The 24230-nt window shown below is 47.1% G+C and overlaps 2 protein-coding genes and 1 long non-coding RNA gene across 4 annotated transcripts; 2 read left to right on the forward strand and 1 right to left on the reverse strand.

Annotated features, from left to right (window-relative positions):
• Positions 1–14: 14 nt before the first annotated feature.
• Positions 15–13012, forward strand: NIPAL3 (NIPA like domain containing 3). 2 transcript variants are annotated; one of them, XM_053998919.1, is made up of 12 exons: positions 28–372; positions 1265–1620; positions 3221–3289; positions 3377–3548; positions 3646–3705; positions 4241–4386; positions 5011–5107; positions 6132–6267; positions 6832–6920; positions 7667–7730; positions 8621–8715; positions 9180–13012. In XM_053998919.1, exons 2-12 carry the CDS (start codon positions 1522–1524, stop codon positions 9377–9379), a joined length of 1227 nt encoding a protein of 408 aa, XP_053854894.1. In that variant the 5' UTR covers positions 28–372; positions 1265–1521; the 3' UTR covers positions 9380–13012. The 2 variants fall into 2 exon arrangements, with proteins under 2 accessions (XP_053854895.1, XP_053854894.1); XM_053998920.1 differs by lacking the exons at positions 6132–6267; positions 6832–6920; positions 7667–7730; positions 8621–8715; positions 9180–13012 and adding an exon at positions 5204–5958 and having other exon boundaries at positions 15–372.
• On the reverse strand, positions 2307–15371 carry LOC128819039 (uncharacterized). The gene is made up of 3 exons (XR_008440625.1): positions 15310–15371; positions 14227–14321; positions 2307–2334 (listed from the first exon to the last, which is right to left on the reverse strand). It is a non-coding gene; the product is annotated as an uncharacterized LOC128819039 (long non-coding RNA).
• Positions 15365–22635, forward strand: RCAN3 (RCAN family member 3). The gene is made up of 5 exons (XM_053998935.1): positions 15365–15453; positions 18254–18493; positions 18996–19169; positions 19638–19803; positions 20594–22635. The coding sequence occupies exons 2-5, from the start codon at positions 18299–18301 to the stop codon at positions 20800–20802; spliced, it is 744 nt and encodes a 247-aa protein (XP_053854910.1). The 5' UTR covers positions 15365–15453; positions 18254–18298; the 3' UTR covers positions 20803–22635.
• The last annotated feature ends 1595 nt before the right edge of the window (positions 22636–24230 follow it).

Consider the following 24230-nt stretch of genomic DNA (forward strand, 5'->3'; position numbering starts at 1 on the left):
GCCACCGGGAACCGCGCACACGGGGAGGGAGGAACGGGTCCCACCGGGGCAAAGCGCGGGGCGGCGGCTGTCCCTGCAGCTCTGGGCCGGGGAGCGCCCCGGAGCTCCGGGCGGGGCCCGCGGGACTGCCTCGTCCCGCCCAACCGAGCGGCGGAACGCGACTCTTCCGCCCGGCCCCTCAGAACCCTGCGCCCATAGGCTGGGCCAGACCCCGCCTCCGCGCGGCAGCCAATCCTCGCCCCTACCTTGGCGCCGGCCTTTGATTGACAGCGCTGGAGACCAATCGGATGCGCTTAGCAGGAAGCGGCCGCGGCGCTCGACCGGGAGCCGGGGCTGGAGGCCGGGGCCGGGCTGGGCTCAGCGGCGCGGCCGGTGAGTGGCGGGGCCGCCCCGAGGGGCAGGGGAGGGACAGGTGCGGGGCCGGAGCACCGGAGGGTTTGGTGGGAACACGCCGTGTCCCGGCCCGGGGGTGTCTGGGCGCTCTGCGCTGCCCGGGCAGGGTCGCTGACGGTGGGAGGGGGATTTGCTGCCCCATCCCCTCACAGATGGGTGGCTTTGCCCCTCTATGGCTGGGGCTGCCCAGGGTGCCCAAGGGAGGCGTGGGCCGGGTGCCGCTGCCGCAGGCGGTGACACGGGCCGTGTCCGGGGCTCGGGCCGGGGGTGCTCAGCCTGCGCCATCCCGGCCGGGCCGAGCGAGCCTGGGACGGTCCCAGCCTGCCGGATCCGCTCCGGGCAGGGCGGGTGCTGCTGCTCCCCGAGCTCTGGTGGTACGAGGAGCTCGTGTGGTGCTCTCCAGACACCGCCAGCGAGTTCGGCTCCGGGGAGCTGGGGCTCTGGGGAATGCAGGCTGCGGGCGGGGGCTCCCCGGGCTGAGCTCTGCTCCAGGGAGCAGCGCTGCCACGGCCAGCACGTGGGGATGGGCTGACCGCGGAGCGCTGGTCCCGGACAGACTGCAGCTTCAGGGAGGAGGGACGTGAAAAGCAGAGCTTGGAGGACTTGAGAGCCTTTGTGATGCTGTTAAATGTCAGCTGAGTGTGTCACCCCTGGGGCCCAGCCAGTTCACAAGAGCTTGTAAAGCACAGCCTCTGTGAGTTTCTGTCCAAGGCTTTCTAAGAAGACATTTTAAATCTGCTTTTCTTTTTTTATGTGCAGCTCTGAGTTCGATTCCAGGGGCATTTCTGTGGCCTATCCTTCATTGCAGGTTTTGGACCACTGATTTTTTTGATCTAATTCTTTGGGTTTTATTTCTTTTTTTTCCCCTTAGATTCATCTTGAAGGAACATAACCCTGCTGCTTCACTGACTGGCTGGACACAGTGGCTCATCTACCCTCCTCCGTGCCTGAGCCAGGGCAGGGGAAGGGAAGCAGCAGGGCTCGTTTGTGCTTCCCTGGACTTGCCCAAGGGAACAGGATGGATGGCAGGGAGCGGTACCAAATGTTGGTTCCAGCAGGGTCCAAGTCTCTTCTTTAAAGAGAACTTCCAGCATCAAGAAAGCTGAAAAGCAAAGAAAAAACCCCAAAATGGAAGGAGGAAACAGCCCCAGTCTGCAGCTTCAGCAGCTCCCGTTGGCCACAGCAGCAGTTTCTGTGCAGCCACACACAGACTCCTTCTCCTACAAGGTCAGCTTCCCACCCCAGCGGGGAGGTTTCCATCCCCAGAAGTCCCTGATTACTGCGACGAGCTGATAATGATGCTGCTTTGGGGTTATTTTCTGCAGAAAGGGCTCTGTCTTTGAGTTCAGCCATTCCTGGGGTGTCATATCCTGTGCTTAGTGAGAGAGAGAGAGATAAATTCTGTGTGTGCAGAGCAGAGGAGCTGGAGGAAGGCGTGGCAGTGGAAGGTGTGGGGTGTTTGGGTGCAGTGATTCCCACAGGAGCCTTTTCAGCCTAAGCCATGCAGCAGTAACAGAGCAGAGGTTCTGCTTTGCTCTGTGTGTTTGGGTGTTTGAATTTCAGGGGGTGAGCTCACAGCAGAGGCTGCAGCTGCCTGGGACATGGGGCTGTAATTCCTCCTTGTTCTCCAGCTGAGAGCAATAAATTCCCTCTGAATCCCTGGATCTGAAGGTGCTCAGAAAATCTCAGCAAAAAGGGGTTTTTATTTTCCTTTGAGGTCACAGTCCTGGGGCCTTGTGGAAGTTGACCTTGTGGCTTGTCACAGCCCAGAGAGCTCTGCACTGTGGTCACACAGGGACATCCTCCTGCCACCTTTTCTCTCTATCCTGGCAACCTCTCAGGTGGTTTTGAGTGAAGTTGTTTGGGTGAATCTTTTTTTTTGTGTATTCTGATGAAGATGTTTTTGTTCTGCTGCTAAGAATTTCAAATCTGGAAGTTCTTCTGTATATGAAAAAATCAAGATTAGTCCATTTATTCCTATTCACATCTGAATGTGAGCTGGGTTATCCCAAATCAATCCAAGTAAGGACTGGGCTGAGGGAATAGTGCTAATGACATTTAATGAGATTTAGGCAGTTTTGGGAGCACACAAATGTTCTGTGGCCTCAGGCTCTTCTCTTCAGTCCTCCTCTGCATCTCCTTTGTGACTCAGCCTGCTTTACATCCTTTCTTTATTTCAAATTCCATCTTTGGAGCGTGAGAATTGTTGCTGACCTTTGAATGCCAGTGCAGAAGAGGTTGGGAGCTGTCAGCAGTCTCCTGTGACTTTGGGAATAACTGGTTTATACAAAAAGCAGATTAAAATCTGTGATAATTGGGCCTCATCACACGGGCTGAATCAGTGACTGAACCAGCAGCTGTCACAAGTGGAGAAGAGCAAAATAGTTGGGAAGCAGAGGTTCCTGATCCATTCTCTGTCAAATTCCAGGGCAATAAAATCTGCATTAATGCGTTTTTCAGAGGGAAGAATGAGTGATGGTGTGGGGCTTTTTTAGCCTTATCTTCCTCTTCTGAGAAACTGCAAACTAATTGAAGTCTCTTGGAGAAAGTGGCTGTTGAGTCTTATCTTCCACCTGAGGTCACAGGTCTGGAGCACAGCCAGAGCACTTATCTGAGCTGCCCCAGATCAGCAGGAAGGGAGGAAGATAAACAGTTTTTATTGACAGCTGGGTGTTGGACCAGATGACCTTTAAAGGTCCCTTCCAACCCAGGCTATTCCATGATTCAGGAATGGTTTAAAATAAAGTCTGCTCTCCTCCAGAGTCTGCAAACCCCTCTGGGTTCCTTGGTTAAATTTAATAATTGTGTGTTCCCTTTGTTTTTGCAGGAGAACTTGATTGGGGCACTTCTGGCTATTTTTGGGCATCTTGTCAGCAGCATTGCCCTCAACCTCCAGGTGAGTGCCCTAAAGCAAATACTCCTCCTGCATTGAAATAAACACTCAAACATGACAAAGCTGCTTTGTTTCTGTTTTCTTGCCTAGAAATACAGCCACATCAGGCTGGCAGGCTCCAAAGACCCCCGGGCCTACTTCAGAACCAAGACCTGGTGGAGTGGATTCTTGCTGCTGGTGCTGGGGGAACTGGGAGTGTTCTCCTCCTATGCCTTTGCTCCTCTCTCACTGATTGTGCCCCTCAGTGCAGTGTCTGTTGTGGGTAAGGAGGAAGGAGCCTGAATGTGTTCCAGTGGGAGATTCCTGACTCCAGAATTCACTGTTTCTTTCTCCTTTTCTTTTTTTTTTTTTTTTCATAGCTAGTGCAATCATAGGAATTATATTTATTAAAGAAAAATGGAAGCCCAAGGAATTTTTGAGTAAGTTCCAGTTTATTTTCATTTTTCCTCTGTGTTTACAATTCATCACACACAGCATGGGCCCTCAGGAATTATAATTACAGGGGTGGCAAGGTCTCATTAGCACCTCTTGGATGAAATGTGTCATCTCATCCACTGTTTATTACAAATATTATGCTTTTTCCTGGCTTGTGCCAAATCCCCTGAACCTCACAGAATTTAGAAACAGGCTGAAGCTGCAGCACAGGCACAAGGGAATGAATTCCATGAACATGGAGGTGTTTGCAGAAGTGGGGAAAGGGCTGTGGGCAGTGCTGGGCAGCATCACAGATCTTGTAGCTTTATTTATTTAGCAGATGCCACCTGGTACCAACTTTGTCTCAGCTCCCACACCCTCAGTGCCCCTGGTGGCTGCAAGATTTTGGAGGTGGGGCAGGAAGGGCACCCAGAGGAACATCCAGGATGTCAGTGATGGTCCTGTGGGATTAATTCATTAATTCCATGCATCCCCCTCCCTCATTAACCCTGTCCTCTCCTGTTCCTGTGCCTGCCCAAGGGCGCTACGTGCTGTCCTTCGTAGGCTGTGGCCTGGCAGTTGTTGGCACTTACCTGCTGGTGACATTTGGACCCAACAGCCACGAGAAGATGACAGCAGAAAACATCACCAGGCATTTAGTGAGCTGGCCATTCCTGCTCTACATGGTAAGAGGCCGTGGAGGGGTGGGGGGGTTTTCTCCTGGGGGCAAATTCATTTCCAGTATTATTTTTCCTTCAGGTTGCTACCAGTGTTCCCTGTGTTCACTCATTAACCTGGGACAGCTTTTCCAGGTGTCAGACACATGCACAGCTCCTTTTTTTTCTCTGAATTCTGTAGGATTAAATGTCTTTGACTGAAAATTTACTGATGCCTGAATCTGGGCTTTTTCCACACTGATTTTCTGTGGACCCACAAATCTCTTACTGAAAATCCCATGAAATTTGTGTTTTAATGAAGATAATCTTGGCCATTGTCCCAGGGATCACTTGTGGAAGCTCACTGCAGAAAGCAGACTGAGATCTCTCCTGTGAATATTCAGTCACGACTGTTTGATCAGCTGCTTTACCATAAATCCAACACCAAAAGTGCCCCATGTTTCCTGTTCTGCAAGAAGCTGCTGAATATCTCCTCTAACTGGAATCTGAGATGATGCTGAGTTTGGGCCTATAATTGTGTGGGATCCCCATTTCCCTTTGAATTGCTCTATTCTAGTGTTTGACTCAGAATCTCATTTACTGCCAACCCTGTGTGCTCTATCTCTCTAATATTCTCATTTCTCTCTTTTGTAGCTTGTGGAGATCATTGTTTTCTGTCTGCTCCTATATTTTTACAAGGAGAGAAATGCAAACTACATTGTCATTATTCTCCTGCTGGTGGCTTTGCTGGGTAAGTTGATATGGACTTTGCTTAAACAGCAAATTGAGGCATGCAGGGGATTATATTGATTTAATTAATGCCATGAAATGCACTAATTTCCTCCAGAAATGTTCCTGAAGCTGATGTTTAGGATCTTTGCAAAGGACCTTTGAACATTTAAGGCTTATTTCTCATCAGACAAATGATCTGCCAAGCACAGAAAAAGTGCAGGTTATTTATTAGTGTTCTTAATTTTAATCTGGGCACACAAAGGGTGGCATTCAGTGTGTAAGGAGGGCTGAGCCAGTGGGTGAAAGAGAGGATTTGACCTACAAGGATTGTCTTAGCTCTGTTAAGATTTGCTGTGTGGTTAAAGAAATGAGGAATTCTCTGCCACCCCAGCTCTCTGTCCCTGATGATTCTGATATCCCACAGTGGGATCCTGAAGTGACTTTGGATTTACACATTTAATATTTTTTAATAGAAACTGTAATCAATTAAACTTTTAAAAGGATGATTAATAGCAAGTCTGCCATGCTGAAATCTGTGTCACAGCCCTCAATTTTTGCTGTTTATTCACCTTCAGTTCCTGCAGTGTCTTTTCTTTTACTCTTTTTTGGTTTTTTGAGCTGTTTGGGGCTGGATTTCAGTGGTGCCTCAGAGGCTCCATGAATTACAAAGCAACTGCCCTAATTCTGAATGGCCCAACTTTCAAGAAAGGAAAAGTTCCTCCTGATTCTTGTTTTGGAGACTTCTTTGGCTTTATTACCCAAACCAAATGGAAAATTTTATCCTCCCATCCTGTAATTGCCCAACACTCTTTAAACACTGACACCACCAGTAAATGCTGCCAGTTCTGTAGATAGAGAAGGGTTCAGTGATTTATGGGAGGTTGCTGTGGTGGGTTTGTGGGGAATAGAAGGGGCAGAGCTGGTGGCAGACAGGCAGTTTGCACACCTTGTCTGGCCTGGCAGGAGGAGGGGCAGGTTTTTAGGGGTGCTGGGGTGGTTTGCAGCCTCCTGCAGCTGCCCCAACTGAGTGTGCTGACCCCCAGGTTCCATGACCGTGGTGACAGTGAAGGCTGTGGCTGGGATGATGCTGGTGTCCATCCAGGGCACCCTGCAGCTGGACTCCCCCATCTTCTACATCATGTTGGTGTGCATGATTGCCACAGCCGTCTACCAGGCCACGTAAGGACTCCTCTCTTTCTCTGGAATTGTGTGGGCTGCGGGTCAGGAGCTGTTTGGTACCATGCCAAAATACCTATTCAAATGTAAAGGAATTATCCATTCTTACCTGGGGGGTCTTTGCTTTTCCACAGAGTGACACTGCCAGGTGGTTTTAATGCCACCATTCAAGTATTTGCTAAACAATTTTAGGACTGAAATGGTGGCCAGTCAAATGCAATGTCTGCACAGGCTGAAATCAAAGTGCAGGATCAGTGTTGTTGATAATATGTCTATTCTTAGGATTTTTTTCCCCCTTTGTACTCACAATAACATAAAAAGCTGGTAGCAGCAGGGATAAAAGGCTTCTCAAATTATGAGGGACACTCTGGTCCTGAGGTTGGGGCAGTAATTTCAGTGCAGCCACAAACCTCCCTCTTCTGTCATTTCTATTCATTCCAAGGCTTGCTGCTGCTGTTCAGTGAGGAAAAGAATGAATTTCCTTAAATTTATGCATCACTTTTGAAAGGTGTTTCCAAAAAAAGGATTCTTCCCAATCAGCCCCTGTTGCCTGTGGTTGTGTTGCAGGTTTTTAGCTCAAGCTTCCCAGCTCTATGACTCAGCTCAGATCTCCAGCATTGGCTACATCCTATCCACCACAGCAGCAATCTCAGCAGGTAACTGCACACACCTTTCTGAAAAAAGGGCAAAAGATTTTGGGAAATAATCCTCCTGAAGAAGGTGAATACCCAGCAATATGATGACTTCTGTTTTTTTGCCATCTCTCATCTGCACTGGCTTGGTTTGGTTTGTTTTGTTTTTGTTTTTGGTTTTGTTTTTTTTTTTTTCCTTTTTAAAAATGTGAATTACCCCATTAGACTGTGTTAAAATTTTCTGTTCAGTGCTGTCATTTTGTTTAAAGTGCAGGGGTATTTATCTTTGAAACTGTTCCTCATTCAATATGTGTTCTTAGATGTGCAGGTAAAATGTTTCCTTGTTACTTATTTTTGAGTTTATTTTCTTTACATTAAAAATGTAAAGAGCAGGAGGCAGAACGTGTGTCCTGCTGCCACCCAGGACACTTTTAGAGGTTGGAGCTATTTGTTGTTGTTTGGGGTCAAGAGTTTGAATCTTTTTGTAGTTAAATCAAATTTGTTTCATCATTCCAAAATAGTCCCTCTTTTTTTTTTTTTTTTTTTTTTTTGCTGCACAGGTTTAATTATATCTCTGTTAGTAACACCAGCAGAACTATTTTGGTAGTGAAACTTGAAAAGATTTGTCAATAATTTGTGTTAAAATAGAAATCAGGACACCTATTTTCAGATCATTAAATAAACAAAGGTGCTGGCTATAAAAATAGGCTGATGTGGGTTCTGGCTGAAGGTGGGATTGGGAAGATGTAATGAATGATTTCCTTTTCAAGGAGCAACTTTTTACCTGGACTTCATGGGTGAAGATGTTCTCCACATTTGTATGTTTGCACTGGGGTAAGTGCTCCAGGTTTCCTTGACAGAAAACTGTTGCTTCATGTGACTCAAATTTTAAAAATACAAATCTGTTTTTAAAATACCTCTCTGTCAGAGCAGAGAATGACCCTTAGAGCTCAGAGCTGTGTTTGGAAAAAAATCGTGTAACCCTTGGTAATGCACAATTACACAACAATTAATCACTAAATCCTGGGGGATCAGCTGGGGTGCTGAGCATATGGCTTGGTTTTCAAGCTGCCTGCTCATGAATCTGGAAGAATTGTAAAATAACCCAAAGAGACCCTCTCTGGGAACCTTATTTCAGATTTTGCACCTTCCCTGAACTGTGCCTGACTTCTGGAGTTTTTAGAGCATGGAGAAGGCACAATGCAGATCTGATCAGTAAAACATTTCCTGTGTAACTGAATGTTTTGGTGTAATTAGCTCTCCATAATCAGGGGACATTCTCAAATGGCTTTTAGATAAGTACAGGAAAAAAATCCCCAAACAATTGGGAGATCATTGTTCTGAACTGCACCTTGCTCTGTGACAATCCAGATCCGTGGTTGTTGGTGTGTTTACAGGGAGCCTTGCAAAGGTCAGGCTGCTAAATCCTGGAATTCCATCAAAGCAAAACCAAATGTTGCTATGCTTCCTTTCCCCTGCAGTTAGTCAAGGTTAATTAATTAATTAACATGAAAACGTTTCCCTGTGTTTGATAGAGAAAAGGTGAAGTTGTGCTGGTTGCTGGGGGTGTTCCAGTGCTGCTCAAGGGGGCTCAGCTTGGACAGTGCCTTGGAATTCTGGCTTTGCAGTGCTTGAACTGCAGCTCTGAATTCTGTAGGGAGCAAAAGGGAATATTCTGTGCTCTCCCTTGCCAGGTATCTCAGTGATCCTTTCTCCTCCCTCAGGTGCCTCATAGCATTCCTGGGAGTCTTTCTGATCACGAGGAATAGGAAGAAGCCTGTGCCCTTCGAGCCCTACATCTCAATGGATGCCATGCCAGGTAACCAAAGTGCAAGTTCATCACCCTGTTGAAGAGCTGGGCTGCCCAGGGAGGGCTCAGGCTTTGGCTCTGCTCAGGATTGGGTGATCAGGCAGTTGTTATCTGGGAATATGAACTGGTTTGAGCCTGTGCTTGGGACTGGGCTTGGTCCTGCAGGAAGAACTGATTTTTGGGGATGGCTCAGAAGTGAGGTAAAGGAGCAGAAATTTCCTTTGGGAAGCACAGCTAAGCTCTCTGGTGAGCTGTAAGAATGATCTGCAGGCACTAGATGGATAACTGAGAGCCATCCCTCATTCACTGGGAGCTTATTTCTCCATCAGCTGCTCCAGTGCTGAGCACAAACCCATCCTGTCTTTGATTTAACACCCGAGGAGCTATGAGCCTCAGGGACTGCTCATTTCCTGGCTGAACAGAGAGCAGGAAAATTGCACTTTTGTCCCTAATCTGTGTCTCTGCTCCTGCAGGCATGCAGAACATGCACGACAAAGGGATTGCAGTGCAGCCCGACCTCAAAGCCTCTTTCTCCTATGGTGCCCTGGAGAACAACGACAGCATGCCAGAAATCTACACTCCAGCCACACTGCCCATCGTGCAGGAGCAGCACGGATCCAAGGGGGTCTCTGCCCCTCCTTACAGGGTGCTGGAGCACAGCAAGAAGGAGTGAGTGACCTTCAAGGACTGATGGGAGTCGTCAGGAGTTTGACCTTTATTTATTTACCTGTTCAAATAGAAGCAAGCATAAAGCCGACCTTGAGAAGAGTTTCAAGCTCGTCTCGAGCTGAACTTTCCAGGCTGATTATTAAAATAAACAACTTTTTCTAGATGGGAAGTTGAAAGCACTTGGTGGGAAGCAGATCCCAGTTCTGCATGGAATTCTGCTGGCTGGGAGTGTGGAGTGATGGACTGTGAGTGCAGCACTGTGGAACTGATGAGACAGGAGATGCTGTGGAAGTGACTGTGCAGTTTTCAGCCCTGCTGGGAGTGGTTTTATCTCCAGACAGCTTTTCAGGAGCTGCTCACAGACAGAGAAGGACAGGATTTAATCTTTCATTTACAGGGACTGTGACAGATTTCCAGGAAGGCTCTAAATCCTGGTGTGACCATGGAACTCCCCTGACACGGCAATAAATGGAATTGTTTTGAAGCACCAACACTGGAACTTGCTGTGTCTTTAGAGCAGCAGAACTGGTGAGAGTGAACACTTTATCCCTTCAAACCACAAATTTTGGGCACTTCTGTTCTGGTGTTGAACATAAGCACTGAGGATGGGGGTTGTTTTTAGAGCACCGCTGGATTATATGGCTTAGAACAAAGATTATTTGCCAATTTTCTGATTTCATAGCAGGAGCTTCAAGTTGGATTAAATGGTGCAGAGGAAACACTATAAAGGATGAGGACAAGGAGAAATGAGAATGACATGACTGTATCTGGTGGGGAATTTATGTCATTTTGGACAAAATCTGAATTCTTTATCATGTTTATTTATTTTCTTTCTGATTGAGGCAGGATTTCCACCTTTAATGGTCCCAACTACTTAAAGGTGTTGTGGTTCCTTAGTTCAAAAGCTCAGTTTAGGTGATGTAAGCTGGGGTCTTCCCCCTTTTTCTTTTAAAAAAAGGAAAAACAATACTTGTCTACTATTGTGGATGATCTAAGGAGAGAGGTTGCACAGCCCAGCACTCATTGAGGCCTGTGAGGATAATGGAGCTTTGTGTACTTTGATATTTATCTTTCCAGCTTCCAGGAGATGGCCAGGAGCTGATACTGAGGGAGAATGGACACAGAAGGGGCAGAATGGGGAACTGTCAATTGAGGAGGAGAAAGCACAACATTCACTGGTTATCCTGGCACTTTGATAGCACTGGCTGCTCTAAAACTGGGGGGTTTTGCTGGGAAACTGAATTTTAAGTCCACTCAGTGTGGTTTGAGCTGTCTGCACAGTGGAGTCTCCAGGACCCTGGAGCTTTATTTGAAAGGAACAGTGCTCATGTTCTGTGTATTTTCAAGTGATTCCCCCAACATCAGGGAGTTTGGGATTATCTTTGATTGGGAACGGTGTCTTTCTGCATTTATTTATTTTTATTTGTTAAATTGACTCATGGCCAGTTTCTGTTCCCACTGCCAGGAATTCCCAACAACTCCCCTGACCTGTACATGATTATTCTAGGTTCTTGTTGTTGTAAATGACAACAGAACTGTTCCTTTGCATTTGTTTGCTTTGCCAGCTCTGCAGACTTATTCAATCTGGGCATACTTTGGATTGCTTTGGCATTTTTGTGCAGCTTAGAAAAATAACCTTCTCCCTGCACAGGGGAGGTGCCCTGGGGCTGTACCCAGGTTTCTTCACCAGCTGGGCACAATTCAGATCTTATCAGTGGCATCCCCTGCACTGGAACTTAGGAAACCTCAAGAAATAACAGCTTTTCTTTCACCCTCACTACTTTGTGATTAAGCAGGATAAGGATGTTAATGGGCTCCTGCTGCCAAAGCATTCATCTTGATGGGGTGCAGTGACACTGATTTACTGCCTTTGCATGTGGTCATCGATTGTGGGTGAATTTATGGGCAGCTTTTGTTCATTAACAATGCAGAATGAAGCAGTGCAGGGAGGCTGAATGGGAAGGGCACAGGAATCCTGCCTTTCCTTATCTCTTCCCATTTAATCAGCCTGTTCTGACCTATTGGCCACAGAACACAGAGTCTGAAAACAAGCTGTGCTACACCACACACTTGTTCCATGGCAATATTCTCTGTGGTTAATTAGGTGGGATAAAATAATTCATCAGAAGGGCCTAAGCAGCTTTGGCTGCTGACACCCAGATCAGGATGGTCCTGTGTGTGACAGTGCACTGGTCCCAGTTCTCAGCAGGGTTCAAACCCAGCAGGTGACTGGAGCACAGACGTGGCAGCCACAACTCCAACTCCTGGTTTGGGTTTTCCTCCTCTGCACAGGCCCTGAGAGATGGACAGAGCTGCTCTGAGGTGGCTGTGCTTCCCTTGCAAGCTGCTCTCTGGCCTGTTCAGGGGTGGTTTTGCTGTAAACTCCCCAGTTCTCCTGAGCCCAGTTCCTGACCTTGCTCCCTCAGGTGTCAGCCCTCCTCTGAGTGAAACTGCCCCCAGCCACGAGCTGAGCTTTTGTGTTATTGTGTGGGTTTGGCCCTTTCTTTGCAAAGATTCTAAAGGCAAGTCTTGCTCCAAAGCTTTACATAACCATGTTTTATTTACACAGTCTCTGTGTGCTCAAATAATTCTACTTAATAATGACAGTTCCCTTTACCTGCAGCCACAGGGAAATCTTCCTTTGTTTGCTTCTGGAAACTTCCCTGCCAAAGGCTTCCACTGGAGGTGGTGTCTGTTTCAACAGCACATAAATCACAATATTTTTGATCATTGTGCCACAGCAGTGGAGCCTGGGGTGTTCCTTGTCCATGGGCCTCAGCTCCATGACTGATGTCGGGGTAGGACTGAGGGACTGCACCTCACTCCTGTTTGCTGCTGTGTTCAACACTGGAATCTTAAAATGGGGTTGGCTTTTTGTTTGTTTTGTTGTTTTTTTTAATACACGTTCCTCTTTCTTGCTTTTTCTCCCAATCTTCCAAAAGATGTTATTTTCTACTCTTTAGTCTAAGAAAAGGCATGAGCAGGGCCCAGAGAAACCAAGTATCTTGTTTAAACTTGACTGAAGGACTTCTGTGCTCTTTCTGGCACTTTCACGAGTGAATTAAACTCCTCACCTCCCTTCTAGTCCAGAGAAGCTGAAACAGGAAGGGTTTTGCACCCTCACACTGAGCTTTTCACAGAATATTTGTTAGTCTGAGGTGACAGTGGCCATGCCTGGGACTGCAGCAAATATTTACAGCAGCACAGGAAGGTTTAAAGGAGAGGAGCCCTGTGCCACATTCCAGGGTGAAAAATTATTTAAGTGTTGTACAGCATGCTCTGATGTGTGAATGTCAACCCTGCAGGGCTCATGCAGGACCCTGCACAAGGCACAGCACCCCCAGGTCCCAAATGGAAGGGATTTCTCAGCACCAGGAGCTGCTCCAGCACTTTGGTGAAGGAGCAGCTCCTTGGATTCATCCCTGCCTTCTTTACCCAGCGTGAACTGACATCTCTGGCCTCCACCCTGTGTGGCTTCTCAATGCACCAGAGCACTTAAAACATCCTCAGTGTGTATTTTATGTGTAACTTAACTCTGTGGAGCACAGCTGAATGTATAAAATGATCTGCCTACAACGTTCTCCTGTTCACCTTAAAATGTGTAAATAAATCAAGCTTTACACTCTTGCACTATAAAGGACAACTGCTTCATTTTTCACAGGCAATGTTGCATGTCTGTTTAATTCTATTTGTCTTTCAGGTGAGACAAATGAAACCAAACTTTGAATAAAAGATGGTGGTAAAATGAAACTTTGAATGAAAGATTGTGGTAAAACCTATGGAATTCTGGCTTGCTCCATGCTCCTGGTAGAGCTTGAATTGACCAAAAATGTCTTGGTAGAAGTTGACAGGATTTAGGTGACTGAAGTGTATATTGAAAGAGCTGTCTGTCTGTTTTTAACAGGATACTTGTAAATGAAATGCAGATTGTTACAGCATTACTAATGCTCCCAGTTTCACAGGATTCTCCACATATTTGGGGTCAGCTGTAGGAACTGTGCAATTTACTTTTACAACTTCTTTTTACAGGGCTTTGAAAAAAAATATTTAGCATTTAATATTTTGAACAGCTTGAAACTGTGATCCAAAGAAAGGGGTGGGGACACAACCCAAAATCACTGTATGTTTGGTGGCCTGACTAGTGATGTTTTTTACTGAAACTGAGCTTCTCTGACATGTCTGAGCCCCCTGAGAATAGCTGGGAATGCAGCTGTGGCAGGAGGCACAGGCCACCGTGTCTGGGACACAGGACTGCAGTAAGAGATACAGAAAAGTGGCAATTTAGCTTAATCGACTGCTTGCCAACCTAATTAACACTCACCAGATGGGTTTACAGTCCATGGGGAAAAGCAGAGCATAACCCTCAGGATACTTTTAATTAAATGTATCTCTTGGGGTCCCAAACCACAAAGGGAGAAAAGACAACCCAAGGGCAGCCTCCGTGTTAGAGCTGCACTTCACTGAATCCCTGCATTCCCTAATCCCCAGAACTTCTGATAAAAGTGGTAGTACTTTGTTAACATCCACCATTCAAGGGTTTGTGGGTTATATTACAAGTGTTCTAACTGCTGATACAAAGATGTGCCATTGATGTCAGGAGTGTTACAGGAGTGCTACAAACGAGGTGTTATTGCAAGAGACAGATTATTTTAAGTGGACACAAATGTTGCAGTTAGTGGTATTAAAGCAGAATCTATTGTTGGCCAGGGAGGAAAATGTGGTATTGAATCGATAAAGCAGGAGATGGCAGCAAGGGAGGGCTGAGGATGGAGAGTAACCTGTTACCACCTGAATTTGCACTGCATCTAAATTGCAGAATGCCTTTACCTGGACAGGGGAGACTGATCTTACCTTCCTAAAGTGACATCTGCTGGGCTGTTTTCTTACGGGGGAAAGGTGGACAAACCCCCTGGTAGAGAAGCCCAGCTCAGCATCTCTGTCTGCTTCTGAAATTTAAAACAAAATATTTCAGCCACAGAAATTTCACTACTTCTATCACCAACCCACGCTGTCTTCTCTATTTCCAAGTGAGGACGGAGCTGTTGAACTCAATATTAGTGTCAGTGAAATTCAATAGTTTTGTGTGGGTTTTTTGTGAAAAACCAAAGAAAGGATGTTGGTTTGTGCTTTCTTTATAGAGATAAATGTGCACAGGCACTGATGTATCACCCAGCTCAGATGATGGCTGTCTGAAACCATCTCATGGCTGGATTAAGCTGTGATTTACTCTGAGGAGGACACAAACTGTCACTGTTCCCAGCTGGCAGCTGTCCGAGGCTGATGGCAGAGCCATCCCGATTAATGCCAGGGGAAGAATCAAAGAATCCCGGAATGGTTTGAGGTGGAAGGGGCCTCAAAGCTCATCCAGTGCCACCCCTGCCATGGACAGGAACACCTTCCACTGTGCCAGGCTGCTCCAAGCCCCGTCCAGCCTGGCCTTGGACACTTCCAGGGATCCGGGAGCAGCCACAGCTGCTCTGGGCAGCTCCTTTCTCCACAGCAGCCGCCAACCCCTCGTCCGGAAGCTGCTCCGAAGGCGATTTGAGCATTTTAAAATAAATTCCCTTCGCTCTGAGCTCTGCCATTCCCACAGGGACCCTGGACAGCCGCTCCTCGGGGCCCGGCGGGCGGTGTGCTCCCGCCGCCTCTCCAGGGCTGGCTCAGTGCCATACAAACACCGCCCAAAGTGTCCCCGGAGCGCTTCTGGGGCGCCTGAAACGCCCCGGGGGAGGCGGCGGCGGGGCCGGGGCCGCGCGGCCCCTCAGGGGACCCGACCCGCCGCGTCCCCTCAGCGGGGCCGGGGCATGCGCAGAGCCCCGACTCCCTCCCGCCTCTCTTCCTGCCCGCTCCGTCTCCCTTCCCCTCATCCCTCGCTCCCTCTCTCCTCCCCTCCTTTCCCTCTCTCCATCCGGGTCACCGACCCCCCTCACACACCCCTCAGCTCCCGGGGAGGGGGGACGCGCGCGCAGGCGCGTTCCCGCCGCCGCCCCGCCCCGGGACCCGCGGGCGCTGCGCGCTCCCGCCGCCCCGCACGGACAGTGCGCGTCCCCGCCGCCCCTCAGGCTGACCCGTCCGCAGGTGAGCTGAGCCGCGGCCCCGCCGGAGCCGCCCCCGGGCCGGGCCGGGCCGTGCCGCGGGTGCGGGTGGGGAAGTTGTTTTCATCCTCTCTCAGGGCGGACATCGAGCGTTTGCGGGTTTGAATTAAAGAATATTCGCAGCCGAGGCTCCGGCCCCCGCGCTGGGTTTGTCCCGCCGCGGTCAGCCAGGGCAGCTCCGTGGGGTCTGCGGGATCAGCCCCAGGGTTTGGAATCGTGGTTTGGGTGGGAAGGCTTAAAGCCCATCCGGTGCCATGGGCAGGGACACCTTCCACTGTCCCAGGCTGCTCCAAGCCCTGTCCAGCCTGGCCTTGGGCACTGCCAGGGATCCGGGGGCAGCCACAGCTTCCCTGGGCATCCCCACCCTCCCAGGGAAGGATTTTTTTCCTGCGCGCTCCCTGTCAGAGCAGATTTAACTGTTCCTGTGGAAATTGCCACGCCGTTCCCAGCCCTTACATTCCTTGAGCGGTGGGATGTGACTGTGAATGAGCTGCTGCTCCAGAGGATGCCAAGGAAAACTCCCTGGTGCTGCCTGTGCCGGTGAAGAGCTACAGCTCCCCATGGCAGGAGCTGCTTTGCTTTCATTTCAGATAATTTTTAGCCTTCTGTGAAGTTGGGGAGTTTGTTTATAAGCTGGTATTTGAATGATAAGCAGGTGTTAATGCTCAGAGAAAGGACTTAGTGAAAGGTCTGATCCCAGTGGCTTTAGTTCTTGGGATCCTTTAAATTGTGTTGTTTAATCTGAAATCTATGAGGGAGTAAGTGATAATCCAATAGTTTGCTAATAAGTATTGCAATGATATTGCTTACAATTCTATTGCTGTTAATACTATGGTAAGAATAAGCTGATTGTAATAAATAACTTAAATTTGCATATCTCCATTCACATCAAACAATTTATAAATAGGAATCTCTCACCTTTCCAAGGAGGTAAGTGAAGAAATTCCCTTTTTCCTGAAGCAGAGCAGTTTGGCTGTTGCACTGATAAACACATTCCTGTACCTGTCAAGTTTGGAGTGTCCATCTTCTGATTTTGATGCTTTCTGATAATTGCACAGTAAATAGTTCTAGCCAATCTGTTCAAATAACACTTCTCACAGGGCTATTACTCACTGTACTTCTTAATTAATATTCATACCTGAGTCTCACCTGTCTCATCCTGATTTCAGGGGGCTGTTGGAGATTTTTGCCTCGCTCAGTCATCAGGTGTTTTGAATTGATTTGGGTGAAGTAATGAAAAATCAGTTATCTGAGAAAAGAAATAGAATTAACCATGAAGTTTATGATTAAAAACAACAGAACTGTGATGAAATCTTAATTTAAAAAAGAAAGGAATACAAAATAATTGCAGTAGCTTCTTTAGCCCAGTGCTGCCTGCAGAAGCACTCTGTGCTGGGCTGTCACACCTGGGTTTGCTTTAATGTCACTACTGCCCTGACTTTGTTTTGCAGTGAGCCTCAGACAGCCTCAACTTGACCAAATCTCCAGTTGCTCTGTGTGTTCCTCACTCCATGTTTGATTCACCATTCATCCAAGTATTTGAGTTTACTTTCCAAACTCTCCTTTTCTTTTTTTCTGCCAGTATTGCTGTCTCCTTGTTGGAGGCCTCCCTGTCCTTTGGGCTGTCAGAAAAGCAGGTGCTGGGAGCAGTGTGGGTTGGGTGCTTTGATCCCTCAGGAATGTGGGATCAAAACCAGGCCAAGGCTGGAATGTTGCTTTCAGTCCACCAGAGCTTGGCTGGATGTGGGTGTCTGTCCTGGTGCTGTTTGGATGAGGCCAGATCTCCTCAGAGCCAGATGGTGCCTTTTGTTTTCACCATGCTGGCACATTTTTGTTCCTTTTCTCTTCCCTCCTTGCATGAATCAGCAAGCACAAGAACTGAGGTTTCCACCAGCTGCCTGTTCTCCCAAATCTCCATCCTTCCTGCCATGCTCGGCAGCAGAACTGAGATCCCCAGGTGTGTGCATGGGTTTGGGATGGTGTGACTGGGCAGTCACTGTCATTAACCCAGTTAATCCCTCCTCATTAGGCAAATATTCAAATGAGCTCATTGCCCATGAAATATCACATATTTGCTACCTTCTTTTAGTGTTGTGTCACAAATGATCACTCTTTCCAAACCCAGATCTGATGCAGTTACCTGTTTTTCTCTCAACACACAGCAGTGTGCTAACCTCAGGAGTTTTGCAGGGATGGGTGGTAGAAGGTCTACTCCAGTAAAATCTTTTCTATTGTATAAAAATACTCTCCCTGATGTGTTTTATTTAGTCTCTTGCTTCTTTGCATTTTTTTGTCTTCCTTGATGTGTCTACTCCTGTAAGTAGTCCTACCTATGAGAAAGATGTAGGAAAAGGACATTTCCTTACATCGGATTTTAGATTTTGGAGAGGCTTTGGAGAGATGATTTAACTTTGTCCATGTGCTCTCATTGATGAAATAAAGTTATTTTTCAGATACCAGAGGACTGCTCTGATTACCCAGGAAATGGTTTTAATTATTAAACAAGAAATTGTTGCTCACTGTAAAGTGTGTCATGGAGAAAAGCTTCTAGAACAGTGCTGTCATTTTGGATTCCTGTCAGAGTAAAGGGAGGAGAAATTGCAGTTTCTTGACGGGGTGGCTTTATCTTCCTTTTGATGGATCAGCAGAGTCCTCCCTCCATCCTCAGCAGGGGGATGTGGTGCTGCTGATTCCTGTTCTTCTTTGTGAAATTATTTGCCTTTAACAGTGGGGGCAGGAAGCTGTGGTATCCTCACATTTGGTTCTGGGTTTTTGGCTGGCAGGGCCCTGCTGGAAGCTGGTACCTGAGGAGCTGTTGGAGGGGAAGGATGCTCAGGGATTCCATGAAGTCCTGGAGCGACAGCCAGTCAGACCTGTACAGCAGCGACCAGGAGGAGGAGGAGCAGATGATTTTTGGAGAAAATGAAGAGGATTTGGAAGAGATGATGGATTTCAGTGACTTGCCTACCTCACTCTTTGCTTGCAGTGTTCACGAGGCTGTGTTCGAGGCACAGGAGGAGAAGGTAAGGGGGAAGGAGTGTGAGGTGTTCTCAGTGTTCCATTGAACATTTTTGTGTCGTACACTGGATTTTCAGTGTATTAATGCACATTATAATTGAGGGGGGAAAAAATCTGTAAATGAGGTCTCTTGTGGATCAGAGAGCTGGTAAATTAATTGAATTTCATAATTGAAAATTATTAATTGGATTTCAGAACCGTGAAATCGATTTTCATGACAGTGCAGTGCAGCTGCAGCACTGAGCAGCTCTCACTAGGTGGCACTTGGTGTGTTCAGAGTTTTTGGGCTCATTCACATCGGTTTGCTCTTGTGATTCAGATGTAACCAGTGAGACAAAGCTCTGCTGCCCTGAGTGTGGATTTACAAGCAGGGAGGGAGGTGTGGAATGTGCAGGTTGAGGTGATTCAGGAAATGGATGGGATTTGGGAGAGGAGAGTAAAGAAAAACAAAGTTAAAAAAAAAAAAAGTTCATTTTGCACCTGGAGAATGTTTGTGCTTCTTTCCAGGAAAGGTTTGAAGCACTTTTCACAGTCTATGACGAGCAGGTGACATTCCAGCTGTTCAAGAGCTTCAGGAGGGTGAGGATAAACTTCAGCAACCCCGAGGCAGCAGCACGAGCTCGGATAGAGCTGCACGAGACCGAGTTCAGTGGGAAGAAGCTGAAGCTCTACTTTGCACAGGTACAGTGGGACACAGAGACCTTGTACCTCTGTCCTTGTTCCTTTATTCCTCCTTTGCCCTTGAGTTTGATTTGGGGGAAATATCTGAAATCACCTAATTGTTCTACACTGAGCTGTATGTTTTAGGGCACAGTTTTGGTTTTGGTCTTGAGCTGATATTGGCTGGGACAGTCTCTGTGCAGTGACCAAACCAGACACACAGAGGGGCTGAAACAAAAGAAGTGGGTCCCAAATTCTCTTTCTAAGAAATGCTTTGTCCCTGTTGCATTGGCACAGGTCCCACAGCAGCCCCTGCACAGGTTCTGAGCTGTAGCAGTTCTGTGAGGTGTTGTACAAAGAGCTGAATCCGTTTTGTTTTTTAAAGCTAGGCTGAATTAAGTGCAGGGCATGGATGTGCATTAGTGGAGAAATAAACCAAATAAAAGGGAATTAATATTTGTGCTCCTTGTCTCCTGGCTTTGCCTTCAGGTGTCCAGTGAAATTGGGGACAAGTCCTACCTCCTTCCTCCACAACCTGTGAAACAGTTCCTGATTTCCCCCCCTGCCTCTCCCCCAGTGGGGTGGAAACAGAGTGAAGATGCAACTCCTCTGATCAATTATGACCTGCTCTGTGCTGTCTCCAAGCTGGGGCCAGGTAGGGACATTTACCTGCTTTTGTTTGGTACTACCCTTCAAAAGTGGTTATTGAGGGAGTTTTTCTACTTGTCCTTTTCTGTGAGAAGAAACTGAGTCTCTTTTATGTGATGTTTCTTACTTGAATGAAATGATCCATCAATTTCTTTACTTAATTACTGAATTGATTGAAAGTGCAGCACAGGACTGGACTGTGAGGGAGTGGCTCCATCACACACATAATACTGAATTTTGTCAGAGCCTCAGGATTAAGGAACAAACAATCAGAGAAAGGAGAGGTTCAGTCTCTTGCAGACGAGCAGCTCCAGCTATTAAGGATGTCTGGATGCCAATATGGACTTTTTGGGTTTAATCAACAACTTCTTTCTAAGCCTTCCTGGGAAACGTGGTGTTTGCTTTTTGTGAAAAGCAGGAAATGGGAAGGCTTGATGTGCTCAAATGCTGTTGTAGCTTTTAATTTACAAATGTCACAGAAATATACAGCACAAATGATGTCACATAGAAATGTGTTTGCTGCTCATGTTCTTATGTCTTCCTGGGAGATTTTTACATCCCTCCCTTCCTCTAAATGTCAATTAAAAGACTGATTGTATTCAAAGTGTGCTGTAACTGCTACAGGGACTGTTTTAAGGCATTTCAGAGGTTTGGTGAAGAGTGGAGGTTGAGCACATTAAAGATGGGATGGGAATTAATGATTATTTGGTTGTGCTGTTGAAGTTATTAAGGGGTTTTTGAGCTAAATGCTTTTCCTTGGGGGTGTTTCTAACCTGCCTCTTGCTGGCTGCCCTCAGGGGAGAAGTACGAGCTGCACGCAGGGACAGACTCCACCCCCAGCGTGGTTGTGCACGTGTGTGAGAGTGAGACGGAGGAGGAGGAGGAGATCAAGAACCCCAAACAGAAGATCCTGCAGACACGGCGCCCAGACCCACCTCCCACCATCCTGAGTGACTCCAAAGCCTTCGAGTGTGCCCTGGAGGTAGGGGGGACAATGCCCTGTTAGAGCTGAGCTGCTCCACGTGGTACCAACTCCAGGCACCCAGCGAGTCCATGTGTTGCTGTCTGTGCTGCTGCTATAGGTCACAACAGATCTGACTCGTAGTTGTCTCTCATGTTCAAGATTTTGGATGCCAATGCTCTGAAAAGCACTTTACTTTTAGGGACTAGTCCCCCCCGAGTGTAGCAAATCCACCTGACTTGAAATAGTGACAATTAGGGAGTCTGGCTGTGTTTTGGTTTTTTAAGATGTTGCCCTTTGCTCTCTGTTGTAGAGTGTGATGTTCCAAGTGCTGAAATAATCTTCCGTCATGAGTGGGTTCCAGCAAGTTCCTTGTACAGCAGTTTAAAGCTGATCTGTCCAACAGCTTCCAGTTAATCTAGTGTTAAACACAAGTGAAATGCACTCTCTATGCTCAGATTCCTTGCCAGCTGAGGTGAGGGTTAACCTCTGCTTTTCTCAGAAATACCAGCTGTTTGTTTGTAGTTTGACATGAGGCACAAATACACTGAGGAGCTGAATTCAGGAGGGTTGGTGACTGCAGGAGGAGAACACCAGAGGAAGAACCTCAGAGTCTATCACCAACACTCCTGCTCTGGTGTCTGTGGTGGTGCACTGACCCCTAATTAGGAGCTAATGACAGTGGTAGAGTGAAATATGGATCCAGCTGTTGAGTGTGTTGTGTCTGATCCTCTCTGACAATCTGGGGATGTTTATTCCTCTCCAGTCCTTGGGACGGCCTCCACCTCTGAATAAATCCAGTGACTGTTAGGTCCTGGCAGGAGCTAAAACATCCAAGGGTTAATTGTTAACTTCTCCAGTCTGTTTTGTATTTTCAAAGACAATCAGTTGCCTGGCTTAGCCAGATTTTATGCAGTTTCAACCCTTGTTTGCTGTTTTTCATGAAGACTTTTTCTGTGTGGCCTCCTGTGTGTCTGACAGAGCATCTGCTGTTTCTGAGACCAGGATGCATCTTTTAGAATACAGATCTTTGATTTTGTGTTCTTGTGTTAAGTGTTTTAGTAGGAGGAAAATATGCCTTGGTATAACACCTGCTCCTGTGATTTTATGCTATTTTATAGCCAAACTTTTTTAGTCTAGACAGATTCTTCTTTTTTTCTATTTAAAAAGATAAAATTATTTGTGAACAAACCAGGCTGCTGATGTTCCTGTGTAGAAATCATTCTGAAATTCAGATTTTTCAGGTTCATTTCAGTGTGTTTCAGTTGTACCTGATGTGCTTCTTGAACTCCCAGAAGTGTTTTCACTTGACTGACAGCAGGGGGAAAAGGAATGGGCAGGGATTCTCATGGATGTGGAGGTTTTCAACTCCGTGTTGTGCCTGCTCAGGATCCCTCCTGCCACCAACTTCAAAGCAGGATCCTTGCAGGCAGGTCCTTGCTCCAGAGACAGGAAAAGGACAGAGTAAAAAGGTAGAGAAATGGGGTTTGTCCATCTATCACAGGTGTGATATTTATGTATCTCTTCAGGTACTGAAATCACTCCAAGCCCAGCTTCACTGTCTCACTGTTCCATGGAATTAAAACAAAGGTAAAAAACCCAACAAAAACCTGTGTTATCCAGCAGGCTTATGGATTTTTGAAATTCCAGAAGTCCGGGTTGCATTCTCTGTGGTGTTTCTATTTTTTAAATTATTTCATTTCTACCCCAGTGTAGAAGTTGCTGTAAGTAGGAGTAAGTGGAAAACCTTCAGAAACAATTTTATAACGAGAATCAAGTGTGATGTTGTTGATGTATAAACGTGTAAAATGTGGAACAACATTCCAGCACTTTCCATTGTGTAAAGACACTTCAAATAAAACAATGCAGTGCCATTCACACTTGGGATTTGGACCGTGTTCCATGCGGGACAAGGTGCATATTGAGATCTGTGATGGTGGTGTCTGCTTGAATGTTCTCATGGGCAGATGGGATGGGGACTCCATGTGCCTCGGAGCTGGGGGTGGCAGGGATCCACGGGAGGGATTTGGGATCCTTGCAGGGACCACTCTGGGTGGGAAGGAGGAGCCAAACAGAGGCTTTGATCAATATCAGAAGTGATGCTGCTCCACTCCATGGTGACAAAAACTCGTCTCAAGGGTGACAGCCTGCCTTGGCAATGAAGCTGGAGTTTGCTTTATTCCCTCCATGCCATGATTCAGTACCCCCCACCAGAACCTGTTTCTCCTAATCACTGACCTGCTGGTAAGGGCTATTTTTAGCAGCAAGCTTGCACAGAGGCACCAACTCAGCCCTTTCTGAGCTTGCACTTTGTATAAATAAATACCCCAAATTCCTTTAAAATGTTCTCCTTGAGCAGCAGCTGAAACATGTGGTGTTTCTTTGTGTTCTGGAATTATGGCAGTACTTTGGTTTTATAATATCTGAGAACCTGTGATTGCAGATCCTCATTCTGCTTTGTTACAGAACTGCTTCCCCTGGACAGACCCTGTGCATAAAATTCCAATTGCTTCATTTATTCCCTGAAAGGTTTAATTTCCATTTTTGTCTGGGTTTGGATTAGGGATACTTTTGAGCCCAGAATAGAAGGCTGGTTTGTGAATCTTACTGGGTTTTGTTTATTTGCTCCACTCTCAGTGTAAAACTCGCTAGGAGAGATTGCTGGTGTGGAAAGAGACCCCAGCCAAGCTTCATCCCCTTGGAGAAAATGCAGAGCAAGATAAAAGGCTTCTCCTCCTGTAGGTACTGACCCTGACATGTGAGCGAGTGTGACACAGCTGTCCCTGCCATCACTCACAGCTCCAGGGAGGGTCACAGGGTCTGATTGCTCCATAAAACAAGAGCAGGGCCTAGAAAGTAGAAAACACTGTGTTTTAGATGTCACCTAATGTGTTAAAATCCTGCTCTGAACCAGGCTCTGTACTGTAACACTTTGGCATGCTCAGGCTTGTAGAGGGAATGTTTGATTCCCCTTGTGAAGGGAACATATTCCAACCATCATCAGCATTGGGGTGAGGCAGTGGGAAAGACATTCTGGCAGTCTGGTTTGCTCTTACATAAAACATAAAAATAACCAATTCCTGTCCTCTGTGGCTCTGTGCTGGGATCACAGGCACAGGAGCAGGAACTGGGAGGGCAGCCAAGCTGAGCTGTGCCCTCCTGCTGGGACAGGTCACCTCAGCTCCCTTCGTCCCTCCCAGGGGGGTCTGGTAATTATTTCTGAGGCTGTGGGTGCATGGAGGGCCTGGTTTCACAGTACAGTTCCAAACTCAATGAATTTTTAGTTGGTCTTGATATCTGCTGTGATACCTGTTCCCTCTTTGTTCTGAGACACTCCAGGCTCTGCTGTGCCCTGCCAGGTGCAGGCAAACTGCAGATAACCAGCAGAACTGGGAGCTGAGCTGCTGTTCCAGGAGGAGTCCAAACCTGCTCCATGCTAAATTCAGTGAGACTCCACACCTTGTAAGGCTGTG

This window comes from Vidua macroura, chromosome 25 (assembly GCF_024509145.1).
Source record: "Vidua macroura isolate BioBank_ID:100142 chromosome 25, ASM2450914v1, whole genome shotgun sequence".
NCBI lineage: Eukaryota > Metazoa > Chordata > Aves > Passeriformes > Viduidae > Vidua > Vidua macroura.

Bases quoted from the DNA above. Each gene is read 5' to 3' on its own strand.
- NIPAL3 (XM_053998919.1), top strand. From the start codon at position 1,522: ATGGAAGGAGGAAACAGCCCCAGTCTGCAGCTTCAGCAGCTCCCGTTG. The intron at 3,549-3,645 runs GTAAGGAGGAAG...TTTTTTTCATAG, and splicing joins CAGTGCAGTGTCTGTTGTGG to CTAGTGCAATCATAGGAATT. The intron at 4,387-5,010 runs GTAAGAGGCCGT...TCTCTTTTGTAG, and splicing joins GGCCATTCCTGCTCTACATG to CTTGTGGAGATCATTGTTTT.
- RCAN3 (XM_053998935.1), top strand. From the start codon at position 18,299: ATGCTCAGGGATTCCATGAAGTCCTGGAGCGACAGCCAGTCAGACCTG. The intron at 18,494-18,995 runs GTAAGGGGGAAG...GCTTCTTTCCAG, and splicing joins TCGAGGCACAGGAGGAGAAG to GAAAGGTTTGAAGCACTTTT. The intron at 19,170-19,637 runs GTACAGTGGGAC...CTTTGCCTTCAG, and splicing joins TGAAGCTCTACTTTGCACAG to GTGTCCAGTGAAATTGGGGA.